Genomic DNA, 23,069 nt, shown 5'->3' with positions numbered 1-23,069 from the left:
TAACGTTGATACTTGTGAGAAATCTTCAGCATTCAGAGAATCTACTCTCTAGTTACAGATGAACTCAGAGGTGCCCCAAGGAAGTAAGACATGGGGCTTTTCCACATGTACCATATCAATTTCCTTTTTATTATTTTAAAGATTTATTTGTTTATTTGAATGGCGAAGCAGCAAAGAAGGAAGGACAGAGAGAGATCTTCCATTCACTGGTTCACATTGTGAATTGCTGCAGCAGCCAGGTCTGGGCCAGGTCTAAGCCAGGATCCAGGAACTCCATCCAGGTCTTTCATGTGGGTAGCAGGAGCCCAAGCACTTGCGCCAGCTTCTGTTACCTTCCCAGATGCTTTAGCAAGAAGCAGGATCTGAAGTGGAACAGCCCAGACTCAAATCCACACTCAGACAACGGATGCTGGTATTGTAAGAGGTGGCTTGGCCCACTGTGCCACAACATGGCCCCTACTATATCTTTTTCTTAATACTTACTCCATAGCAAAGGTTGAGCAAATAATGTCATGTGATTTAAATAGCCCTTTGTAAAAAACCTACAAAAGGACCTTCTGCTTGACCTTTTTTTTAAAAGCAGCTTATTAACAAGACCTTTAGAAATGGCTATTGTGCACATTTGGCTGAATGCTTTCCTTTTTATTTGAAAAAACTACTTTGTAGGCCATTAAAATTGACATATACCACATTATAATGTTCTTTTTAAGATGTTCAGTGGAGAAATAGGATATTTTAAAAGCAAAATTGACTAGGCTGTGGTATGGAAACAGGTATCTAGTTAGCGGTTCTGCCACCGTATCCAGGTATTTAATTTTACCTCCAAATTAGAATGTAGACACTGACCTTATTTTGGTTTATTTTCTCATAATTAGTCCATTATTATTATTTTAACAAAGTAAGTGACCCTTCTCATGACAGACTACCCAAGTGTATTTCGTGTCTTTGTACTAATTAATAGTAACTTATTTTTACCCTAACAAATCTACACCCACATATTCATGTTCAAACAAGATGCTTGAAATCACTTTGTAAATTATAATGCACTACAGAAATAGTCAATATTGCCATTATTACTAAAATCATATTTCATTCTTTTGAACATGAGGAGGTATAATTTTTATTATGTTTTCATATTTTTATCTTTCAAATCAAGACTAGCTTCTGCATATTTATAAATACTGTAAAAATCTCAGTAATCATTAATATGACAGCCACCTAGAAAATATGTCTATTTTATGGGGTAATACAACTTATATAGAAGATTCACAGGAATTATTTATTTATTTATTTAAAAGATTTATTTTGCCAGCGCCATGGCTCAACTAAGCTAATCCTCCACCTGCGGCACCAGCACCCCGGGTTCTAGCCCCGGTTGGGGCGCCGGATTCTGTCCCGGTTGCTCCTCTTCCAGTCCAGCTCTCTGCTATGGCCCAGGAGTGCAGTAGAGGATGGCCCAGGTCCTAGGGCCCTGAACCCGCATGGGAGACCAGGAGAAGCACCTTGCTCCTGGCTTTGGATCAGTGCGGTGCGCTGGCCACAGCGGCCATTGGGGGTGAACCACCGGAAAAAGGAAGACCTTTCTCTCTGTCTCTCTCTCTCACTGTCCACTCTGCCTGTCAAAAAAAAAAAAGATTTATTTTATTTATTTGTAAGAGTTAGAGAGAGAGGTAGAGACAGAGAGAGAGGTCTTCCATCAGCTGGTTCACTCCCCAGATGGCCGCAACAGCCGGAGCTGCACTGATCCAAAGCCAGGAGCCAGGAGCTTCTTCCAGGTCTCCCACATGCGTGCAGGGGCCCAAGGACTTGGGCCATCTTCCACTGCTTTCCCAGGCCATAGCAGAGCACTTGATCCAAAGTGGAGCATCCAGGACTAGAACTGGTGCCCATAAGGGATGTCGGTGCTTCAGGCCAGGGCTTTAACCTGCTGTGCTACAGCGCTGGATCCAGGAATTTTTGATACATCTGGATATAAAGGTTTACAGGTTTTCCCTATACTTCTTTAAGTTTTTCAATAGTAATATGCATTATTACTGTGTCACATGTAGCCTTCACAATTCTGTATCATTGATAATCTCATGATACAGATGAACTCAGTGAGACTCCAAAAACTTAAATAATGTGCTCAAGGTCATCACAATAGTGAGAGCTGAGTTGGGTTTTGAATGTAGGCTTTTGAATTTTGGAATGACTGTATTAACCCACTATCTGTATTTTATCTGATTCATGGCATTTTAAGGGAATAAGAATGAATCATTTGTGTAATCTACCATATAACACTCCACTTTTCCAACTTTTGCAACTTCATAGCTATTCATATGCTATTGGAATTCTGATCTCTTTTCCATTCTAATATGTTCCTTCTATATTACTGCTATGTCCTATTTTGTGGCAATTTCTACAATTAAACACAAAATATTTTAAAATATTTATCTACTGTTTTTTACTATATATGACATTGTTATTTTTATAGAGCTGCAATTGTGTGATATTTAAGGTTCTGACTCTAACTCCAATTTGCTAATATACACTATATTCTATAACTAAGTGGCAGGGGATGTGAGGGAAATTTTATTCAACATGACTTTGGTTCAGATTGTTTACTGGCTTCATCAACTCTCTACAATAAAAAGTAACTGACCTACATGAGAAAGAAGTATTGTTTCTGGTGGAGGGAAAGAGTCAGACGGATCATCTTTAGTGTTTTACATTGTATTAGGAGTCACAAGAGTGACTAATGGATATCATAGGAAATGAATTTATTAAAACAGAAGGCTTATAATTACCAGAGTAGTTGGAGCAGTATCATAAAGTAGAGGGAAAATGCCTTGGCCTAGGACTTAGGTGATCTGAGATTTAATTACACTATTGATTAACTATTTGATTTATTGAACACACCCTTGCTAAGTACATATTTCTTCTTCTTGAATATCCCAAGTAAGATTACTGGGAGTTACAAAGCCTTAATAGTCCTCCAAGGGGGTAATGAGTGTCATTTGGGCTGCCTTATTGAAAAGAGTAATATATGTTCGTAACATATTTTTGTGGTTACATAAATGAATATATTCAGTTAAAGTATTTCTATATGTGTGTATAAAATATGGTATATACCATTAGAAAAAATGGTAATATGTCTGCATGTATACATTGGAATTGAATGATGAATTATGCCTAGGAGATAAAAGTGATTGTGTGAAAATGCTTGCATTTGAACTAGATTATCACAATGAGAGACATCAAGTCATGTTCTAGAGACTGCATGAACAAATGACTAAGAAAAGTATATGAGTTGTTCATGGAGAAATTTGACTTGTGTGGCTAGTACAGAATGGTTGGTACAGATGAGTGTACTTCAAACAGCTCATGGAGAAAGTAGAATTAAAAGATGAGTATTTTGCTGCAAACATTGTTTACTTCCATTCATGGTTTTGTATAATTCCATGAACTTTTTGAATATTCCTTAGCTGCCAACATACTGGATAAATAATAAATTTACAAAAGTATATTGGAGTAAAATTGTAAAGGTCTTTATATGCCATTCTAAATAATCTGGCCTTTAACCTCAAGCCAAGCATTTCTCAAGCTTGCATAATGACTCAAGAGTTACTTATTTGGTTATTAAATGGATGATGATGCCACTTATTGACAGGAAGACTAGGATCGATGGATTTGTTGGGGAAGATGAATGATTTTGTTAATGTATCTGCAGTGCATTTAGGTGGAAGGCGGTATTAACTAGTGTCAGTTATGCCAGTTTAAAGCTAAGGACATTACTCAAGATGAAAAATACAGAATGAGGTATCAGCAGTATTAATACATAGAGGTGGCTGAGGTTCTCTTAGGAAGAGTAAACATAGCAGACCAAAAAAAAAAAAAAAAAAGATGAACGATATACTGGACTCTCAGTGAATGCCTACATTGCCAGGCTGAATGGCAAATACTTGTAAGTCCGTGTACCAGATGATGAAGGAGCTCTTATGTTGGGAGTAAAAGCAAGCAATAGTGGTATTTTCGAAAATCAGAAAGTTTTTGCACTCTTCTTAGTAATGTCATTTGCTATAGAGGTTTCAGTTACTACATGCATATTGACTTGTGTCTCCCAAATCTTTATTTTCAATTCGGATTCATACATTTTCTTCAGACTCCCATGACCACTCCTGATGCTTCCTATGCCCTCATTAGTTACCCACAACCAGGCCCTCTTCTTCCTGGCATCTCTACACTTCATTCTGAATACTGTCATTGATGTCCCTTTTCCAGCTTCCCTATATCCTCAGAAAATAATTAGTTCTTATCAATAGTATCTCTTAAATATGCCTTGCATGCATCTACTTCTTTCCAGCCCCATTGCAATGAAATGATAAAGGCCATGGCCACTTCTCAAATGGATTATAACTATAATCAGCTAATTGGTCATTGTGTCTACAGTCTTAAATTTTCTACAATATTGTCCATACTGTGAGATCCAAACCTGATATTCACATACCCTTACTTAAAGTCTGCTTTGGGGGCCTGGTAGTGTGGCATAGTGGGTAAAGCTGCCACCTTTGATGCTGACTTCCCATATTGCTGGTTCAAGTCCTGGCTGCTCTGCTTCCAATCCAGCTCCCTGATAGTACCCTGGGAAAAGCAGCAGAAAATGGTCCGGGTGTTTGGGCCCCTGTAATCCACCAAGGAAACTTGGTGAAGTTCCTGGCTCCTGGTTTTGGCCTGGCTAATCTTTGGCTGTTGGGGCCATCTGGGAGTGAACCAACAGATGGAAGATCCTTCCTTCTCTCTTTCCCTCTCTCTTTGTAACTCTGACCTTAAAATAAAGGAGTAATTTTTTTTTTAAAAGTCTGCTTTGGTTTCTAACTGTCTTCTGGATAAGTTTTAAGGATCTTCATGAAATGAGTGGTGCTTATTTTACCTTTTTCTGGAGTCATGTCTGCCACTTTTATCCTCCTCCCCTTTCTCTAGTTCTGTAAAGGAACATGCTCAGTCTCTAATGTCCTCACAGCTGCACCTGTCATTTGTACTGTCTGGAGCTCTCTTTTCCTGCCATGTTTCTTCTCTACTCCCAATTAATTTTCAGAACTCAATTGAGGTTTCACTTCCTCAAGGTAGCACTGGATTTTTCAAGTTAGTTCTCTTAATACATAATTATGATAGAATCCTGCATTTTCTTTATCAGGGGTCTTTACATCTGTATCTTCTTTTCTTTTTTTGTGTCTACTTTCTCACTAAGCTATGGTGCCAAAAGGACATGAACATTGTCTCTTTCAGAACTGGATTTCTACCGCCTAGTAGCTATCAATATATATTTATCACTAGGCTTAATAACCTTAAACCTTATGTATCAATTTCCTATTGCTGATATAAAATTTTCGACAAATATAGCAGCTTAAAACTATACAAATTTATTTTCAAAGAAATTTGTCAGGTTGGAAATTCATTAGGCTAAAATCAAGTGCTTATGAGGCTGTGTGGCTTCGGAAGGAACTACTTCTTTGTCTTCTCCATTTTCTAGAGACAGCTCAGATTCCTCGGCTTATGAACTTTTTCCTACATCTTCCAAAATGACAGTATTGGGCCAATTCTTTCTCATATGTGGTTCTCCTTCTTATGCTTCGTTCTACCCACTATTCAGATCCTTGTGATTACATTGGGCCCAAGTATATAAACCAAGATAATCACCCCTTCAGCACTTAGTGGATTAGTCAGTCTAGTTCCACCTGCAACCATAATTTCTTGTTGCTATCCAAAATGATTTCTCCTCAAATACCAGGCATGAGGATGTTGACATCTTTAGGAAGCCATTATTCTTCTTACCACAGGTTAATAAAATTAATAAGTGCAGAGAAGAAAAATAAGAGAACTGAAAAGTAAATCTGATCCTTATTAGCTTTAAACACTTTTTTTGAGCATTACTATGTAACACATTCTAGGCTAAGTGCTGGGAATATAGTAGTTGTGATTAAGATATGAGAAAGCATATAGATGGTATTATGAAGACCAACTTTTATAAGACGATAAACAGTGAAAACTGCATTGCATCAATTGGAGAGTGAAAGGGAAATAAGGAAACCTCTTTGTCACTAATCGTTTTCTGTTATTTGTGTGGCAGTTTAATTATTTTAGACTTCTTAATTATAAACTGACCACTTGCGTCATCTTGGACCCTAAAAATCTAAAATCCTATAATTAAAGGCTATTCCTACAATTTAATGGAAAGCATTTTTCGTACGGTTTTCCTCTGCAAACTCCTCCGCTCTGCATTGGCATTTTGCAGCCTTAATAGTATAGCAAATCCATTTTCTAAATAGGTTCTGAGTTTGGGTCCTTTCTTCATAATGCTCCAGAATATCACATAACCTTATCTAATGTTTACCATTAATCTTACATATTTCTCATTTCCTCTTTTCTCGTTTGTGTGGAAGCAGAGAATAGTCTGACCCTAATAGCTCTCCCATATTACTTCACAGTCCATTTTTAGTGAGACAAACTCTATGCCCCTTTGTATTTTTTCATACATATAATTCTAAATGATTATAATGTTAATATTCCCTTATACTCCTAAACTTATATTTTCTATGTCACATAAGTAATAAGGATCTTCAATTAACATACTAACACTCGAGGAAATACCATTTTAAAAAATGCTTCTGTGACACATTTTAGGATTAATTGCTCTGTGTAATGAAGATAATTTTTCGTGTCTATAGAACAGTTTTCCGATGCCTTCAATTATGTTTTCTTATCTGATAGCAGATATGGGGTCATGTCATGGAGACTTCATTGTCAAGCTTTCAAATCCCTTTGCAGTTTCATCCATGCCACCACTCTCCCGCTCACATATTAGAATGCAACAAAATGAAACTGCATATCATGAAGAACATGCACTTTGGATTTTTTAACACCCGACCTTTGACCTTGCTATCTGCTCAGCAAGATTCATGTTTTCTTTCCTACTTTTTTCCATCCTTAATTTTACTCATCCTTCTATACTCAGCTTCCCTAACACCCCTGTGGCTACATAGCTGTTCCTCTGTGCTCCTCTAATGCCCTTTGAATATATATATATTCTTGCTCATACAAAATGTTTCATTTATCTATGATGTGTCTTTTTTCTGCTAGGCTGTGAACTTTGCCAAAAAGTGAGTCTTATTTATATTCTCAGCAACTAGTGCAGTGACCAGCACATAGTAAATAATCTGTAAATAATCTTTCTACAAAGTATTACATAAATGATTTCTTTATATCCTAACAATAGCTCCCTGAATTAAAAATCAATTAATATCCTCATGTTACAGATAAGGAGAGTGAGACCTGGATATTTTTAAGTCCTACACTGAGACTGGAAGCCAGTTCCCGTGATTTATTGTTCTCTCAGCTTGTTCAATATCATTTTTCTGCAATAACTTGCTCTTGTGAATCATGAATATCACAACTTAATGTATTCCACATTTATATTCCTGTGGCTCTCAGGAATATAAAAGTTAATAACGGGGTAAAAGGTTGCTGCACTAATCTTAAAAAATATGAAGGGCCAGGTATATCGAATTAAAAATAACTTTATTAAAAGGAATTAATTAATTCTGAGAAGAAATACCACTTTTATGTCATGGTAGAGAGGTAAGTTTATATGAGTTTTCTCCATAGAGAGAATTAAATAAAATGTTGGTCACTTTTTGCAATTTATGAAGTAGCAGTTCTTCACTCCTTGACATCTCTAGGAAACAGTTTCAAGTAAATTTTTCTGAGAGATTTTTTTCTTTGCTTCTCACATTAATATGCCCATGCATATTTTTAGTAGTAAAAGAAAATAAGTTATAAACAAACCCTAGAGTAAATGAAATAGAGTATATGCTACTTGAATTGACTAGACAGTAGCATGTAGATCATTACTTCCTAAGAAAGCAGATTTTACTTTCTTTTCTCATTTGCTTTGTAGCCAATTTTAATTAATATACTTTACTAGACTATGTATATAATAATATACATCTTGTTCAATTATCAAAGTGGTCTATATGATTTTTTATGTATGATGATGTATGTATAATTAACTAACTCTGGGTATAAAAGTGATCATATTTAACATTACCAACTTATAAAAGATCTGAGAAATAACGATGGAAATATATGGATTCTAATATATAAAAGTGTGACATTTAGGTGGCTGGCGTTATGGCATATAAGGTTAAACCTCTGCCTGCAGTGTTGGCATCTCATATGGGCGCAGGTTCTAGTCCCGGCTGCTCCTCTTCCAATGCAGCTCTCTGCAGTGGAAGATGCCGAAGTGCTTGGGCCTCTGCACCCATGTGGGAGACCTAGATGAAGCTCCTGGCTCCTGGCTCCAACCTGGCCCAACCTTGGTCATTGTGGCCATTTGGGAAGTGAAGCAGCTGATGGGAGATATCTTTCTCTCTCTCTGTCTCTCTCTCTCCCTGTGTGTGTGTGTGTGTACACTCGTGTGTGTGTCTTTCAAATAAATAAATATTTTTAAAAGAATTATAACTTTAGCAAAATAAAAATGTCTTGAATAAAGGAATCTCACAGTTGGGTAAATGTTCATTCATTAAGAAGAACAAATACTTTAATTTACAATAGTGATGCCTTGCTTGGATCTTATGGTATTGTAGAGAGGTCAATCAACTCCATGAACCTGTATACAAATGTGTATGTAGGTATTCTTTAGTAGACAGTATTTATCTCTTTAATCAGATAATCAAATGGAGTCCATGACTTGAAATGTTTAAGAACTACTGATTTATAGTAATCTTACTCCAATTAATTTTAAAATATCAAGCATGCAATAAATATATGAGCAGAGAATACAAACAAGTATGTTGAGAAAGGTGGAAAGCAGATAGAATAAATGCATGAAGCATGTTCTGCTTTATTAATAATAAAATAATCAAATTAAAGTGAACAGAGTATCTCCTATATCTAATAAAGCAATAATCACTTAAAAGCAACAAACCTACCAACAGCACGCCTGGCACCGAGGTTACAATGCAGAAGCTCATCATCTCTTTCTGGTACCAGTAAGAATGTATATCACAATTGAAAAGCAATATATTAATATTTAGTAAAAGTTATAAATATTTCCATAATTTTGATCCAATAATTGATCCTCTGGGAGCCTATAACTAAAAGATAACACACAAAGATATTCATTATGGTGTGAACTCTAGTAGCAAGCAAAAGGAAAGAACAGCCCATATAATATTTAGAATAAAATAAATTAAAAAACAGTATTATCATTCTTATGTGAAACATATCCATGTGGATTGAAATGTATAAACAAAACAATTGTGATTAATTTTCAGATGTTAAAATATTTTCATATTTTATATGATAAAATTGAAGCACTTAATAAGTATAGTAGTATTATTTAAAATATTGACAACTAACTAAACAAGCATCATAAGGAATGTTAAATATGCACTTCATGATAAATTCAGGGAGATTATGTAGGTTTTGCTTTGTAAAATTACAGGATATCATTCACATAGATTACAGAACATGGAACCCCAAAGGGTTGATACAAATACTTTGACTTAATGGTTATTTTGCATTTGTGTTAATATGTTCAACTTTTGTAACTCTGATTACCTTATGGCATTCCATATTAGTAATTATATAATTACAGTGTAAATGAGCAATATCTAATTAATGTGACAAACCATGGACTTGACTTCAGATAATCTATGTCAAGTTCATTTCTGTTACTTGCTAACTTTACTCCTTCTGAATTTGAATTTTTATGCATAACGAATTAAGTATGTATTGATCAAGATATGTAAAGCAACCTTATAAAAAGGTACTAATATTATATATTTAATAATATAATTAGCTGTGTTAATATTTATCTTGTTGTGGTTGGCGCTGTGGCTCACTTGGTTAATCCTCCCCCTGCGGCGCTGGCATCCCATATGGGCTCCGGGTTCTAGTCCTGGTTGCTCCTCTTCCAGGCCAGCTCTCTGCTGTGGCCCAGGAAGGCAGTGGAGGATGCCCCAAGTGCTTGGGCGCCTGCACCCACATGGGAGACCAGGAAGAAGCACCTGGCTCTGGATCGGCGCAGCGCCGACGGTGGCGGCCGTTTGGGGGGTGAACCAATGGAAGGAAGACCTTTCTCTCTGTCTCTCCCTCTCACTGTCTAACTCTATCTGTCAAATAAATTTTAAAAATTATCTTGTTAAAGAAGCTACATGATACCATACCAAAGTAAAATATTAGCAGTTAATTCATTGGAGACATATTTTCCTGTGTTAAAGGCAATAGAGGAAGAGAGGATATCTAGTAAAGATGCTTGAAGTTGAAACTCATATTTAGTGCTGTTTATACAGCAGATGCATAAAATTTTGCACATAGTGTCAAGGTTTCTGTGCTGCCTTCAAGGCCTGTCTAAAAATCACTCTTTGTACATTTAATTGAAAAGTATAAAAATATTGTTTTACTGTCCGTTTTTCACTTAAAAGCTTCTGGAACAACCCTCTTCAAATGGCCTTCTATTCATCTTTTGATGAAGGTCATTGAGTATGTTTAAAAGATTTCTGAATATATGCTTTAAAAGGACTGTGTCTTAGTCCATTTTCTGTTGCTATAATGAAATACCTGAGATATGGTGACTTATAGGGAAAGAAATGTTATTTAGCATACGGTTCTAGAAACCCAAGAGCATGGCACTGGCATCAGTTCGATTTCTGGTGTGATTTTGATGGCAGAAGGAGGAAGGGCAAGTGGGCACATGTAGAAGAGGGGAAGCAGAAGAGGAAACCTTGCTCTGTAACCAAATAATACAGTCCCCTGGAGAGAATGTTAACTCATTAGGTCCTACAAGCTCACTATTGGGGCTCTGCTTCCATGGCTGAATACTGCTCAATAGGCCCCACTTCCCAACAGTTCCACATTGAGGATTGAAGTATCAGGTGCGTTTTGGTGGGGACAAACCATGTTCAAACCATAGCAGACTCATGTACTCTCTAATGGCTGATGAAGAGGATATGCATACACAGGTAGATTAAAAAAAAGTATGAATGAAAATGGTGTCATTTTCTTGTTGGAATGTATGAACATATATATACTACTGAGAACTAGATGTATGGACCAGTATTTCTGCAGAAAGTCAGTGGAGATGCTTACATTTTACCATGGGAAATATTCTGTTTCTTACAATTTTTCAAGAGTGTAGGGAATTTGTGGAAGTCAAAAGATTCAAAACAGGTTAAATTAGATCTGAAAATTATCACTATTTCTATTTATCCACACTTGTCAATAAATGGAAGCCTTCAGTGTTATAATTGTGATTTACCGTAAATCATATAGATAATGCCGATGTTACCATTGCCATGTATATGTGACTTGTGGGAATAACACATTTAATTAAGAATGTATTTTGTGATGCTACAGAATTTTTTTTATGGTTCAGGTATGTTTTTTTTTTTTTTACATTTTTTAGCTTTTAATTAATGAATATAAATTTCCAAAGTACAGCTTACGGATTACAATGGCTTCCCCCCCCATAACATCCCTCCCACCCACAACCCTCCCCTTTCCCACTCCCTCTCCCCTTCCATTCACATCAAGATTCATTTTTGTTCCTCTTTATATACAGAAGATCAGTTTAGCATACATTAAGTAAAGATTTCAGCAGTTTGCTCCCACACAGAAACATAAAGTGAAAAATACTGTTTGAGTACTAGTTATAGCATTAAATCTCAATGTACAGCACACTAAGGACAAAGATCCTACATGAGGAGTAAATGCACAGTGACACCTGTTGTTGACTTAACAAATTGACACTCTTGTTTATGGCCTCAGTAATCAACCTAGGCTCTTGTCATGAGCTGCCAAGGCTATGGAAGCCCCCTGAGTTCACTGACTCTGATAATTTTTAGACAAGGCCATGGTCAAAGTGGAAGTTCTTTCCTCCCTTCAGAGAAAGTTACCTCCTTCTTTGATAACCCATTCTTTCCACTGGGATCTCACTCGCGGAGATCTTTCATTTAGTTTTTTTTTTTTTTTTTTTTTTTTTTTTTTTTTTTTTGCCAGAGTGTCTTGGCTTTCCATGCCTGAAATAGTCTCATGGGCTTTTCAGCTGGATCCGCATGCCTTAAGGGCTGATTCTGAGGCCAGAGTGCTGTTTAGGACATCTGCCATTCTATGGGTCTGCTGTGTATCTCACTTCCCATGTTGGATCATTCTCTCCCTTTTTGATTCTATCAGCTAGTATTTGCAGACACTATTCTTATTTATGTGATCCCTATGAGAAACAGTGACTTGATCAGCTCTTGTCCTGATGGTTGATGTATAATGTAATACTTTATCCATTATAGTATTTTTTTGTTCTAGTACCATTGGTTGAACTCTGTAATTAACACACAATTATTCTTAGGTGTTTAAATTTTAACTGAAAAGTGATCCCTGTTAGGAATTTGGAAAACATTATGCTGAGTGAAATAAGCCAATCCCAAAGGGACAAATACCACTTGTTCTCCCCGATAGGTGACAACTAACTGAGCACCAAAAAGGAAACCTGTTAAAGTGAAATGAACACTATGAGAAATGGTGACTTGATCAGCCCTCACCCTGACTGTTGATGAGCAACTTGATATGTTATCCCTCTTAGTATTTTTTTTGTTTGTTCTACTTAATACTTTTGGTTGAATACTGTAATCAATACGCAATTCTTCTTAAGTGCTGAAACTTAACTGAAAAGTGATCACTGTTAAATATAAGAGTGGGAATAAGAGAGGGAAGAGATGTGCAATTCGGGACATGCTCAAGCTGACTTAGCTCAAACAGTAGAGTTAGAAACATACCAGGGGATTCCAATTCAATCCCATCAAGGTGGCATGTACCAATGCCATCTCACTAGTCCCAGTGATCAATTTCTGTTCACAATTGATCATAATGATAGGACTAAGAACCAAAGGGATCACATAAACAAGAATAGTGGCTACAGAATTTTTCATTTAAGAATATAGTCTAAAATCTGTTGTTTATCTTCCATTATTTCTCAGATTGATTAAAAGCATCTACTCAATGATTATGTTGTGATTTAAAGATAAAAAGATATTCTTAGTGCATGCATCCATCCCTTATGGAAAAGCTATTTTTTATTATCTGTTTTCAAGAGAAGCAATGGCAATTTAATACTGAAAAATAATACAAGAACAAATTTCTTTGCCAGGGTATATCAGAATGGTTATTCTGACGCAAATTAATAAAATATGAAATTTCCCAATTTTAAATATCTCATAGACAGACTTATCTATTGGATATGATTAATATGATTGTATTTACAATAACTCAACAATAGGCTTTGGCTTTGAAAAAAAATTTTAATAAGTCAAGATTGATTATCTTTCTGTCTATTTGACTCAATACTAATTTGTAGCTGAGAAAAAAAGATAATTTTGGAAGCATGAATTCTGTAAAGCTGTTTTTAATATATTTTTACTATAAAAACATGGCTTAAAAATCCTTGGGGATTTTTTTCTTTCAGTATTTATATGTAAGCCATGAAGAGTATCATTTGCATTTTTATATGAAATTTCCCGATTTTAGGGTTTTAGGATCCTCCTGCCTTAAAGAACTCGCATATTGATCAAATATGTTTTCTGGGCTCTTAATTTGTACAGACAGTATGCTACATTCTGGGATGGAAAGGTAATAGAATCATACCTCTAGTCATCATGAAGCCTCCCCTGTGAGGGGAGTAGGCCCATGTTGGAGGATGTAGATGCTGCAAAGGAGGGAATATTCATTTCTGTTTGGATGGGTGAGTGTGTGGGGAAAGGCTCCAAAAGAGTTTTCATAAGAAATTGTAGCTAATCATTTATTTCAATTATTTTAGAATATATATTGATTATAGGGATACATATAATATTCCATTTATTCAGATTATTTTTTCTGCAATGTCTTTATTAACGCTTGAATTTCAAGTGACTTGATTATAGCAATTATTTTTCAGATATAATTTTAATTTGAATGCCAAATGTCAACATCACTCATGTTTAATTTTGTAAATAAATTTATTTCTAGGTTCAAAATAACACTAACATATAAAAATGAATGTTATTTTGGTTGTAAGATATGAATTATGTATAAAATTGCCATGTGATTCTTAATATTTTTTAATTTTACGTTTTAGATGAAAGAGAAGATGTTCAAAAGAAAACATTCACAAAATGGATAAATGCACAATTTTCTAAGGTAAGGATCTTCTGTTACTTCTCTTTCAAAATATAATTTGCAGAATTTTTAAAATGGGCTATATAACTGTATATTTTAAATGTCAATATTATTTTTCTCATAGTGTCATGTTATTTTAGCTGTGCAAATCTGCGAATATTACATTGACTTTTAGTTAAGGGATAAGCAGCAAAATATATGGTGAAGAGAAGTTTCAATGTTATATCTTTCACATCTCTGCAAGTAGTAGGGAATTCACATGAGGGTGTAACACTGCCAGAGAGAGACTAGCTGTGTGCATTTCAAAATCTACTTTCTTCTCTGTGACGTACAATATACATTTTTGGCCTCCCCTTACTGATGTGGGACAATGTAATTGAGCTCTGCTTTCACATATTAATTTTGTTAAATAAATATTCAATCTATGGCATGTTAAAAAAAAACATGTCTCTGGTTCTTGATAGTGTTAATTTCTTTAATAACATGAGTGGGAGATTCTACCAGTAATCTTCTACCAAGTAGCAAGAATATGTCACATATTAGAAGAAAATATAAGAAACTTTCATTGTTGTGAAAATTACCGTTTTTGGCCGGCGCCGCGGCTCACTAGGCTAATCCTCCGCCTTGCGGCGCCGGCACACCGGGTTCTAGTCCCGGTCGGGGCACCGGATTCTGTCCCGGTTGCCCCTCTTCCAGGCCAGCTCTCTGCTGTGGCCAGGGAGTGCAGTGGAGGATGGCCCGAGTACTTGGGTCCTGCACCCCATGGGAGACCAGGATAAGTACCTGGGCTCCTGCCATCGGATTGGCGCCCGCCGTGCGCCGGCCGCAGCGCGCTGGCCGCGGCGGCCATTGGAGGGTGAACCAAAGGCAAAAGGAAGACCTTTCTCTCTCTCTCTCTCTCTCTCTCTCTCTCTCACTGTCCACTCTACCTGTACAAAAAAAAAAAAAAAAAAAAAAAAAAAGAAAATTACGGTTTTTGTCCAATGTGGTCTTTACCAAGTTCAAGAAAACTTAATAGAACTGCTTTGGATCTATTTGGCCTCTATAACATAAAACATATTTCAAATAATTTAAAATGGCAAATCAACCTTCTTTTCTGCAGGCAGCAATCTATATTCTTAATAATATTTATTTTGCAAACAGAACATGACTCAAGATCGATAGTAGAACTCTAGGTAATTATACCTCAACACAAAGTAAGATTTTTCTCATCTTGAAAACTAGCATTAAGAATGTAATATAAAGAAGTTTGCTTGGATTTCAGAATTATAAGTGGTTGGATTTACATTCAGTCATACTGGATTTGGGGAAATCAATCAAATGTTTTGGAAGTCATTTTCCTTACCTTCCCACCACGTGTATATGTGTGTGTGTGTGTGTGTATTATATGCATATGCTGAGTACCTATTGATAAATCCAGATAATAGGAATATAAACTTAATAAAATATGATCACTATATGCAAAACTTTAAGAGTTACAAAATTGTGATGCTGGATATTTTGCCTTGTTTGTTATGAGGATGTAGACTCGTTATAAGGAAAAATTCCTAGCACAATGTCTAAAACTCTTAATCAGTATGAATTACTCTCTCCATGATCTGTCTCATTTTGTGAAAATCTTGGTAGTGGATCCAAAGCAATCCACCAGAAGATGCAGTCTCAAAAATTTCCTTTGCTTTTACAAAAGGTTTTAGAATATCATTCATTTTATGTGGTGATATTTGATAGCAGAATTTACCAGGCATTCTTTTAATATGTTGATAAGACTTAAAACTTACTGAATTTTAATTAATATTTTTAGGATAGAAATTTACAATTCTCAGAATATTTACAAGATGAAGGTATATGTGTGGTTTAATTGCTGTATGTACTATCTTTATTAAAATTTTCTTAATTTTAGAATTTTGAAATACAAAATACAGAAAAATCAGAATTGTAAGAATTGCAAACCTGTTTTCTGAAATAAAAATGTAACAATATTCTGAACTTTTACATTAAACCAATGAGCCATTTTTGTAAGGTGTGTAAACATGACAAACATTGTGAGTTCTCATTCCCACACATCTAAATAGATCTTCACTTACACTGATATTTTCTTACACATAGTTTTTCAAGTAGCATTTGACACAACTCAACTGCTAATATACAAACCAAATTTTGATATCCTATCTTCTATGAATACATTCTTTACACCGCCTTGTAGCAATCGGATATACTATTCCTTGTCCTTACAAATGCCTGTATCTTGATAGCTGTGGGAAAAAAAAATCACATACTTGATTGCATATAACTCTTTTCCCAAATATTTTCATCCTATAATAATTCAACTCTCACAGATTTTCTTTATAAACGGTTGTAAATGGTCTCCATGAACTTGTACAGTAAGTTCAGGAGAGTCACCATTCTTTCAAATACTGAAGTCCTAAGTTCCATTATCAAGCATATCCTAGGTATAAGGAATATAAATAAATGCAAAGGTAAAGAAAAAAACTTATTTTGAGGTCAAATGTGTGTGTGTGTGTGTGTCTGTGTGTGTGTTTACTTTTAAGTTTTAGAATATGAATTATGTCTTCTTCATAGCATCTTATTCATTTCTATTAGAACATCAAAATTACATAATTTTTAGAAGCTATTACAGATAATGGGAATTAAGAAAAAAGTAGCTGATTCAGTTTAAGCTACTTGTTGATAGTAAAAGATAAATATAATTTGGAGATTTATCATTTGACCCTTATTGATTGCAGCAGTGTACAGCTTTTAGCAGAATTCTAGGCCTGGAGGACAAACAAGATTAATTGAAGTTGAATCTCCTGATTTTATGGAGCCTACACGATTATTTGGGAAATGTTGACTAATTAGTAAATGGAGTGAAACCTGAGTACTTTTATGTGGGTAGTCTAAGCAGACAGTACTCTGGGCTAAAGGGAATCTGGACACTATGAAGAAAGATCTAACATGGAACGCACTGAAGGCAATAATTTTTGTTTTCTTAGGCACCCCAATGCACTAAGTAAACACAGTAAATATGCTCGGTCAATTAAACTGGTGCTATGTTCAGACAAAAGAAAATGTCTGAAAGGAAAATAGTTTATTGAAGAAGAATAAAAAATATAAAGCAATGACAAGTTATTTTCAGCGTGGTAAATGAGACACAGATGCATACATACATACAACAATAAACATGAATATAAGTAAAAGAATTATCAGTGAGGTATACACATAGATTTATATAATATTTGTAAAATATAGGGAGATCACAAAATAGTTCCTTTTTATTTTGAAAATTCATAGAAGGTATATTTTAAGGAAATGAATATGATTCAATATATCCTTATCATTTTGGTGTACTTTGAAGCCAAATGTGCCTTTGTAGTAAATCCAGCTGATTTTTTTTATTTTCCTGGTAACATTATAAAGTAAGTCCTATCTCTTTTTAAAAATAAGTCTTCTGTTAACCTTCAGTTCCCAAAATTTCTACAACAATGTGATTTATCACATCTATTCTGTAAAGATAAGTGAACAGTATTTATCTCCACATAAACACAAAGCCATTTGTAGATAAGATTAATTCAAGGTAAACATTCTTTCCATGTAATTCATCGATATATTGTAATCCTAAAAATGTTTAGTGTTTACTGCATGATACATGTAACTTATATCATAAATATATTAATCATTTACATAGCCTGATTAAAGGAAAGTATAGTTTAGTATAGTTTTGAAATCATAATGAAAAATTAACCTTGTCATGAAACTTGTTTGAAATCATGTTTGAGGAAAAAATGTGAGAAAAGAATATTTACTGTTAGGTCAATTGGAAGTCACAAATACTCCATTTCCCAATATTTTTATAATTTTGATCTTATATTGAACTCAGTCACTATTGTTGTTTGCAACCTTTAACTCCACCATTCTGAGTCATCTCAATGTGGTGCACAGCTTTTTATTTGACTTAAAAATCCAGGATTCACCCTCTCAGGATAACAGTGTCATCAGATAGAATTAACTACTATTACATACTTTCCCCCAAGGTTTTTTTTCTTCTAGCCAGCATGATGAGCATGACATAATGCAAGTAAACACTAAAATCTTGATTGAGAAAGCCAGATTTGTTTACAGTGTTCTGTACCTTAGGCAAAACATTGTATCCACACTTTAATTAATTTTGCAAAAAAAGGTAAACTTAACATTGGAATTTCCCGAATCTTAATTTCCTCATATGTCCAGATCTACCTGCAACAAAACATCTATGATAAGGTCATAATGATGGGTAACACATGTATGTGTAAGATATTGTCATTTCATCATTTTCTGAATTGAAGGAATCATACATTTATGTAAATTAACTACTGATTCTCTCCTTCCTATTTACTTTTATTATTTCCCCTGCTGTCATCTGGTCTTCTTGGGAGCATGACATTTAAGTTATAACTGTTGTGTTCCTAACTCTGAAATTTCTGATGCTGTTGAATTGAAGATGGATTTTAATTCCACACCATAATTAATGACTCATTTTTCTTTATTTCTCTAACTTGGATAACTCTGTTCCTATAGGAACTAGTACCTCCAAAAATCTTATTTTTAAGAAATTAATTCTCAATCAGTGACATTTTACATTTTTGTCTTCCCCACATACATTCCCAAGGTCCAAGTAGGTTCCAAGATAGAGTAACAAAGGGCTTGGTTATCAATCAATCCATTCTGGTCCCAGCTGATACGCTTAATGACAAAATGAATAACAAGGCTATGTAAAGGATAGCTGGTCCACAATTCAGTGCCTTTCTGGGAACAGATGGTTTTGCAATGATGGACAACCCTCTGCTTGGTGTCTGATGTGTTCAGCCATTTAAATGGGATGTCCCTGAGCACCATCTGGAAGCTCTGTGATGGAGTAGGATGTTGGCCTTCATAACTTCATTCCTTTCCCTGTCTTTGAGGAAACTCATTAAATCTTAGCTTGATCTCATATCCCCACTTTCCTGAAACTTACTCCTGTATCCTGTTCAACTGGGATTGTATAAGGGACCAAGGCCTTTTATGACCCTAGATTTTCAGAACTAAAATTTTACATGGGTGGATCTTCTGAGTGCCTGCTCATTTCTTTCTTGACCATGGTTTTGGATCTCATTTTGTCATGAAAAACAGAGAATAGAACATTGTGTTTTATCACCCTGCTACACTCTCCATATCAACTCATATTCTCAATACATACACATAAATACACATTCTCAGTAAGCATGCTATATATTTGATCTAAATTTAATTTTCTCCTGTTATATAAGGAAGATACAAGGACATAGTACCACAACATTGTTTCAATTCAAAGAGATACAATATGTATGTATCTTTCCTTCCTTTGCACAAGTTCTCAATTTGTATACCATAAACAAATTTATGAAATCCACTATTACATACCTGATTTAATAGAGGTAGTAAAGTAGAGCTATATGTTCACTGACTTTGACGCCCTATCTTCCAGTTTGGTTTCCGGAAGCATTAAATCACTAGAGAAGATGAAAGAGCAGTGAACTCTGCCTCTGGATGATAATGAGCAGCCTGTACAAGGCTCTGGTAACTCATGACTTCCTTAGTACTATGGTTGTTGAGATATAAGTGTTTAAATAGGAAATTATAGAAATCTTCATATCTGAAACAGTGAGGAGTGAGGCCCTTTTGTTGCTGTATATCCTCATATTAACAATGCTATTGAGAGTTATAGTTTTATGGTGAGTTGCTCCAGTGACCTAATGGAGGCAGTGTTCAAGATGACTAAAATGAAGAGTTTAGGTTACTTGCTCAAAGAAAATGAAAGAGATGAAGTTGGAATGTGGGACACTGGGCCCTGAACCGGGCCTTTGTGATAACTACTTCACCCATCAAATATTTCCATTTTCTTGGGACATATCATAAAATTAATATTCGGTGAACAGTGTGGAGAGGGTTTGGGGACAATGAAATCTTGAAAATAGGCGGTGTTGTATATTCCCAATACTAGCAGAGGCTTTTAGCCACCTTTTAATGCTTAGTATCCACAATACATAATCATTCTTTAGGAAACTTTTTGGTTTATTCTTTCTGTGTTGAGTGAAGTTACAGAGTTTTCATTACAATCTGAATGTAATGTTCTTAGTTGTGAATATAACTTTTATCTTTACTAGTCCTAAAAAGTTTGTATCTGAGAAGTCATTTGAATATTTATTTAAAATAATTTTATGAGAAACACAAAACATTACTTTATGGTATATAGACTTCCTGGCATCTACACTTCATGTAAATTTGACTTGTAGAAATGATGTATCTGTGTTTGAAATCAAGATAATTATGCTAACTGGTTTAATCCACTGAGAACTGTTCCCTTGAATGTTTTCCTGAATCTAATCTTTGCAAAGTACCCAAGTAACAAAGAATATCATTCAGTTAGTGAAAGGAAAATTAGATTGTGATAGGCCTCCCTGTTTTCAATGAAAAGTAAATAATTCATTGTTTATATTGTGGAATATTCTCAGAAGTAGATTTTTTAATCAGACCACTGTTACTAGGATCTTCATCTTTCTACTTAGTGTTAGAAGGTACACATTTTACATTCTAAGTTACTATGTTTGGAAGCATCTTATGAGAAAATTGGAATTGCTCACTGCAATACCTATATAGTTTGGAGTGGGCTGAATAGCAAGCATATTTAACTTGCAAATGTAAATATTTACCGATTAGCATGATTGCTGATAGTAAAAAGCAATTCTCTATAGCTTATAGGAAAATGCATTATTTATTTGATTTATTCTGTTTTATGGCCTTATTTAAGACTCCAGCAAATCAATACATTGATTTTAGTAATTTATTTTTTTTTTAGAAAGAGTAGCTGGCACTCTGGTACCATCTCACCACAGAAATATTGTTTATAAAATAATCTTTCAGCATTCACCCAATACTGTATATACTGAGAGCCAACTAACTATGTGGTCAGACCTAGTTAGTACACTAATGAAGCCACAATGCATCACGGTTTTTCCTGTCTAAGAAATTGTCATCTGAAGGAGGGAACAATTACATAAAAATAACTAAAATAAAACACATTTTTAAAGTAAACTACAGTGTTTTGGGGATGTAGAAGAAAGAATGACTAATTGCTTGAAGAAGAGGACAACTTTTGAAAGATGGTGACATTCTATTTAATATTATCCATGCAGGACAATATCAAGAGAGTTAAAGGCAACAGGAATTGCAGGTAGAAATGTGGAGTGATGAATGCAGTTTGTGTTGTCAAGTGGATAACACCCAAAGAAATCTCTAGGAGTGGAGGATAGAGGTTTTGGAAGGAAGTACCAAGCCATCCCCAAATAATTATATTGTTTTGGGGCTGGCTTGGCCAACAATGAATCATTAGTTGAATTGTATTATCATTCAACATTTGGTTGGAAAATGTGAGGTTCTAAAACCCACAGACAATGCTACTGCTAACCCTTCATGCAAAATTGAGTCTGTAGCCCACACTTAACATTTAAGAAATAGATATATAGATTTAAAATGATAAAGCAAGTGTGTTACATTATATATACATATATGTGTATATATAGTGATATGTATGTATGTACAATGAGATATATATATATATATGTGTATATATATGTGTGCATATATATAGATATCACTCAGAGTTACAGCACAATGCATTAGAATCACCTAGAGATTATGTTAAAATATGGATTGCTGGGGTGTGACCAAAGAATTTGGATTTCTAAAACGTTCCCAGGTAATGTTGATACCATTGGTTTCAAAAATCACACTTTCAGAACCACTGCTATAGAATATCATCCATTTAATTAGGTCTGTAGAATGGAATGTTTGAGTAAACTCTACTACGTAATTTACTGAACCCTCAAGTGGGAAATCACATTTGTCTTTTTCCAGCTGGAAATCACTATATTCAGCTTAAGTTGGAATCTATTTTGTGGGGATTATACTCAATAATGTAACTGAGGGGCAGGTGTCTTCCCCAGTATTGAAGAAGCTACTTAGGATGTCCACATCCCCTATCAGAGTGCTTATGTTCCAGTCGTGATTTCAACTTCCTGTTGATGCACACCTTGAGAAACAGTAGGTAGTGGCTGAAATGGTTTGTCTCTGCTACCCAATTGGAAGACCAATATTGAATTTTTGGCTCTTGAATTAAGCCTGGCCTAGCCACAGCTGTTATGGGCATTTGCCGAGTGAACCAACAAATGAGAGACCTCTCTTTGTCTTTCTCTGCCTTTCAAATCCATTAACAAAATTTTTTGAAATCAACATGAGAGTTTCACAGGCATGGAAAGCCAAGACATTATGGCAAAAAAAAATGACCTAAATGAAAGATCTCTGTGAGTGAGATCCCAGCAGAAAGAACGGGCCATCAAAGAAGGCGGTACCTTTCTCTGAAGGGAGGAGAGAACTTCCACTTTGACTATGGCCTTGTCTAAATAAGATCAGACTTGGCAAACTCAGGAGGATTCCATAGCCTTGGCAGCTCGTGACAAGAGCCTCGGGTGATTACTGACATCATAAATAAGAGTGTCAGTTGTTAAATCAACAATGGGAGTCACTCTGCACCTGCTCCCCAGGTAGGACTTCTGCCCTTAATGTGTTGTACTATGAGAATTAAATGGTAAAACTATTACTCAAACAGTACTTTATACTTTGTGTATTTGTGTGGGTGCAAGCTTGTTGAAATCTTTACTTAGTATATACAAAGTTGATCTCCTATATACAAAGATAATTGAAAATGAATCATGATGAAGAATGGGATGGGAGAGGGAGTAGGAGATGGGATGGTTGCAGGTGGGAGGGAGGTAATGGGGGAAAAGCTGCTATAATTCAAAATTTGTACTTTTGAAATTTTATTTATTAAATGAAAG

General features: G+C 35.2%; 1 protein-coding gene across 15 annotated transcripts in view; it reads left to right on the top strand.

Moving 5' to 3' along the window:
• The window catches only part of DMD (dystrophin), a 2,248,405-nt gene that overhangs the window by 306,208 nt on the left and 1,919,128 nt on the right, over positions 1-23,069 (top strand). For all 15 annotated transcript variants that reach the window (XM_070067426.1, XM_051827673.2, XM_051827679.2 and 12 more), the window contains one exon: positions 14,141-14,202. In XM_070067426.1, the coding sequence (XP_069923527.1) occupies positions 14,141-14,202 (62 nt within the window). The remainder of the gene's footprint in view (positions 1-14,140; positions 14,203-23,069) is intronic.

Source organism: Oryctolagus cuniculus, chromosome X, assembly GCF_964237555.1.
Source record: "Oryctolagus cuniculus chromosome X, mOryCun1.1, whole genome shotgun sequence".
NCBI classification, from domain to species: Eukaryota; Metazoa; Chordata; class Mammalia; order Lagomorpha; family Leporidae; genus Oryctolagus; species Oryctolagus cuniculus.
This window is presented reverse-complemented; position numbering and strand designations above follow the sequence as displayed.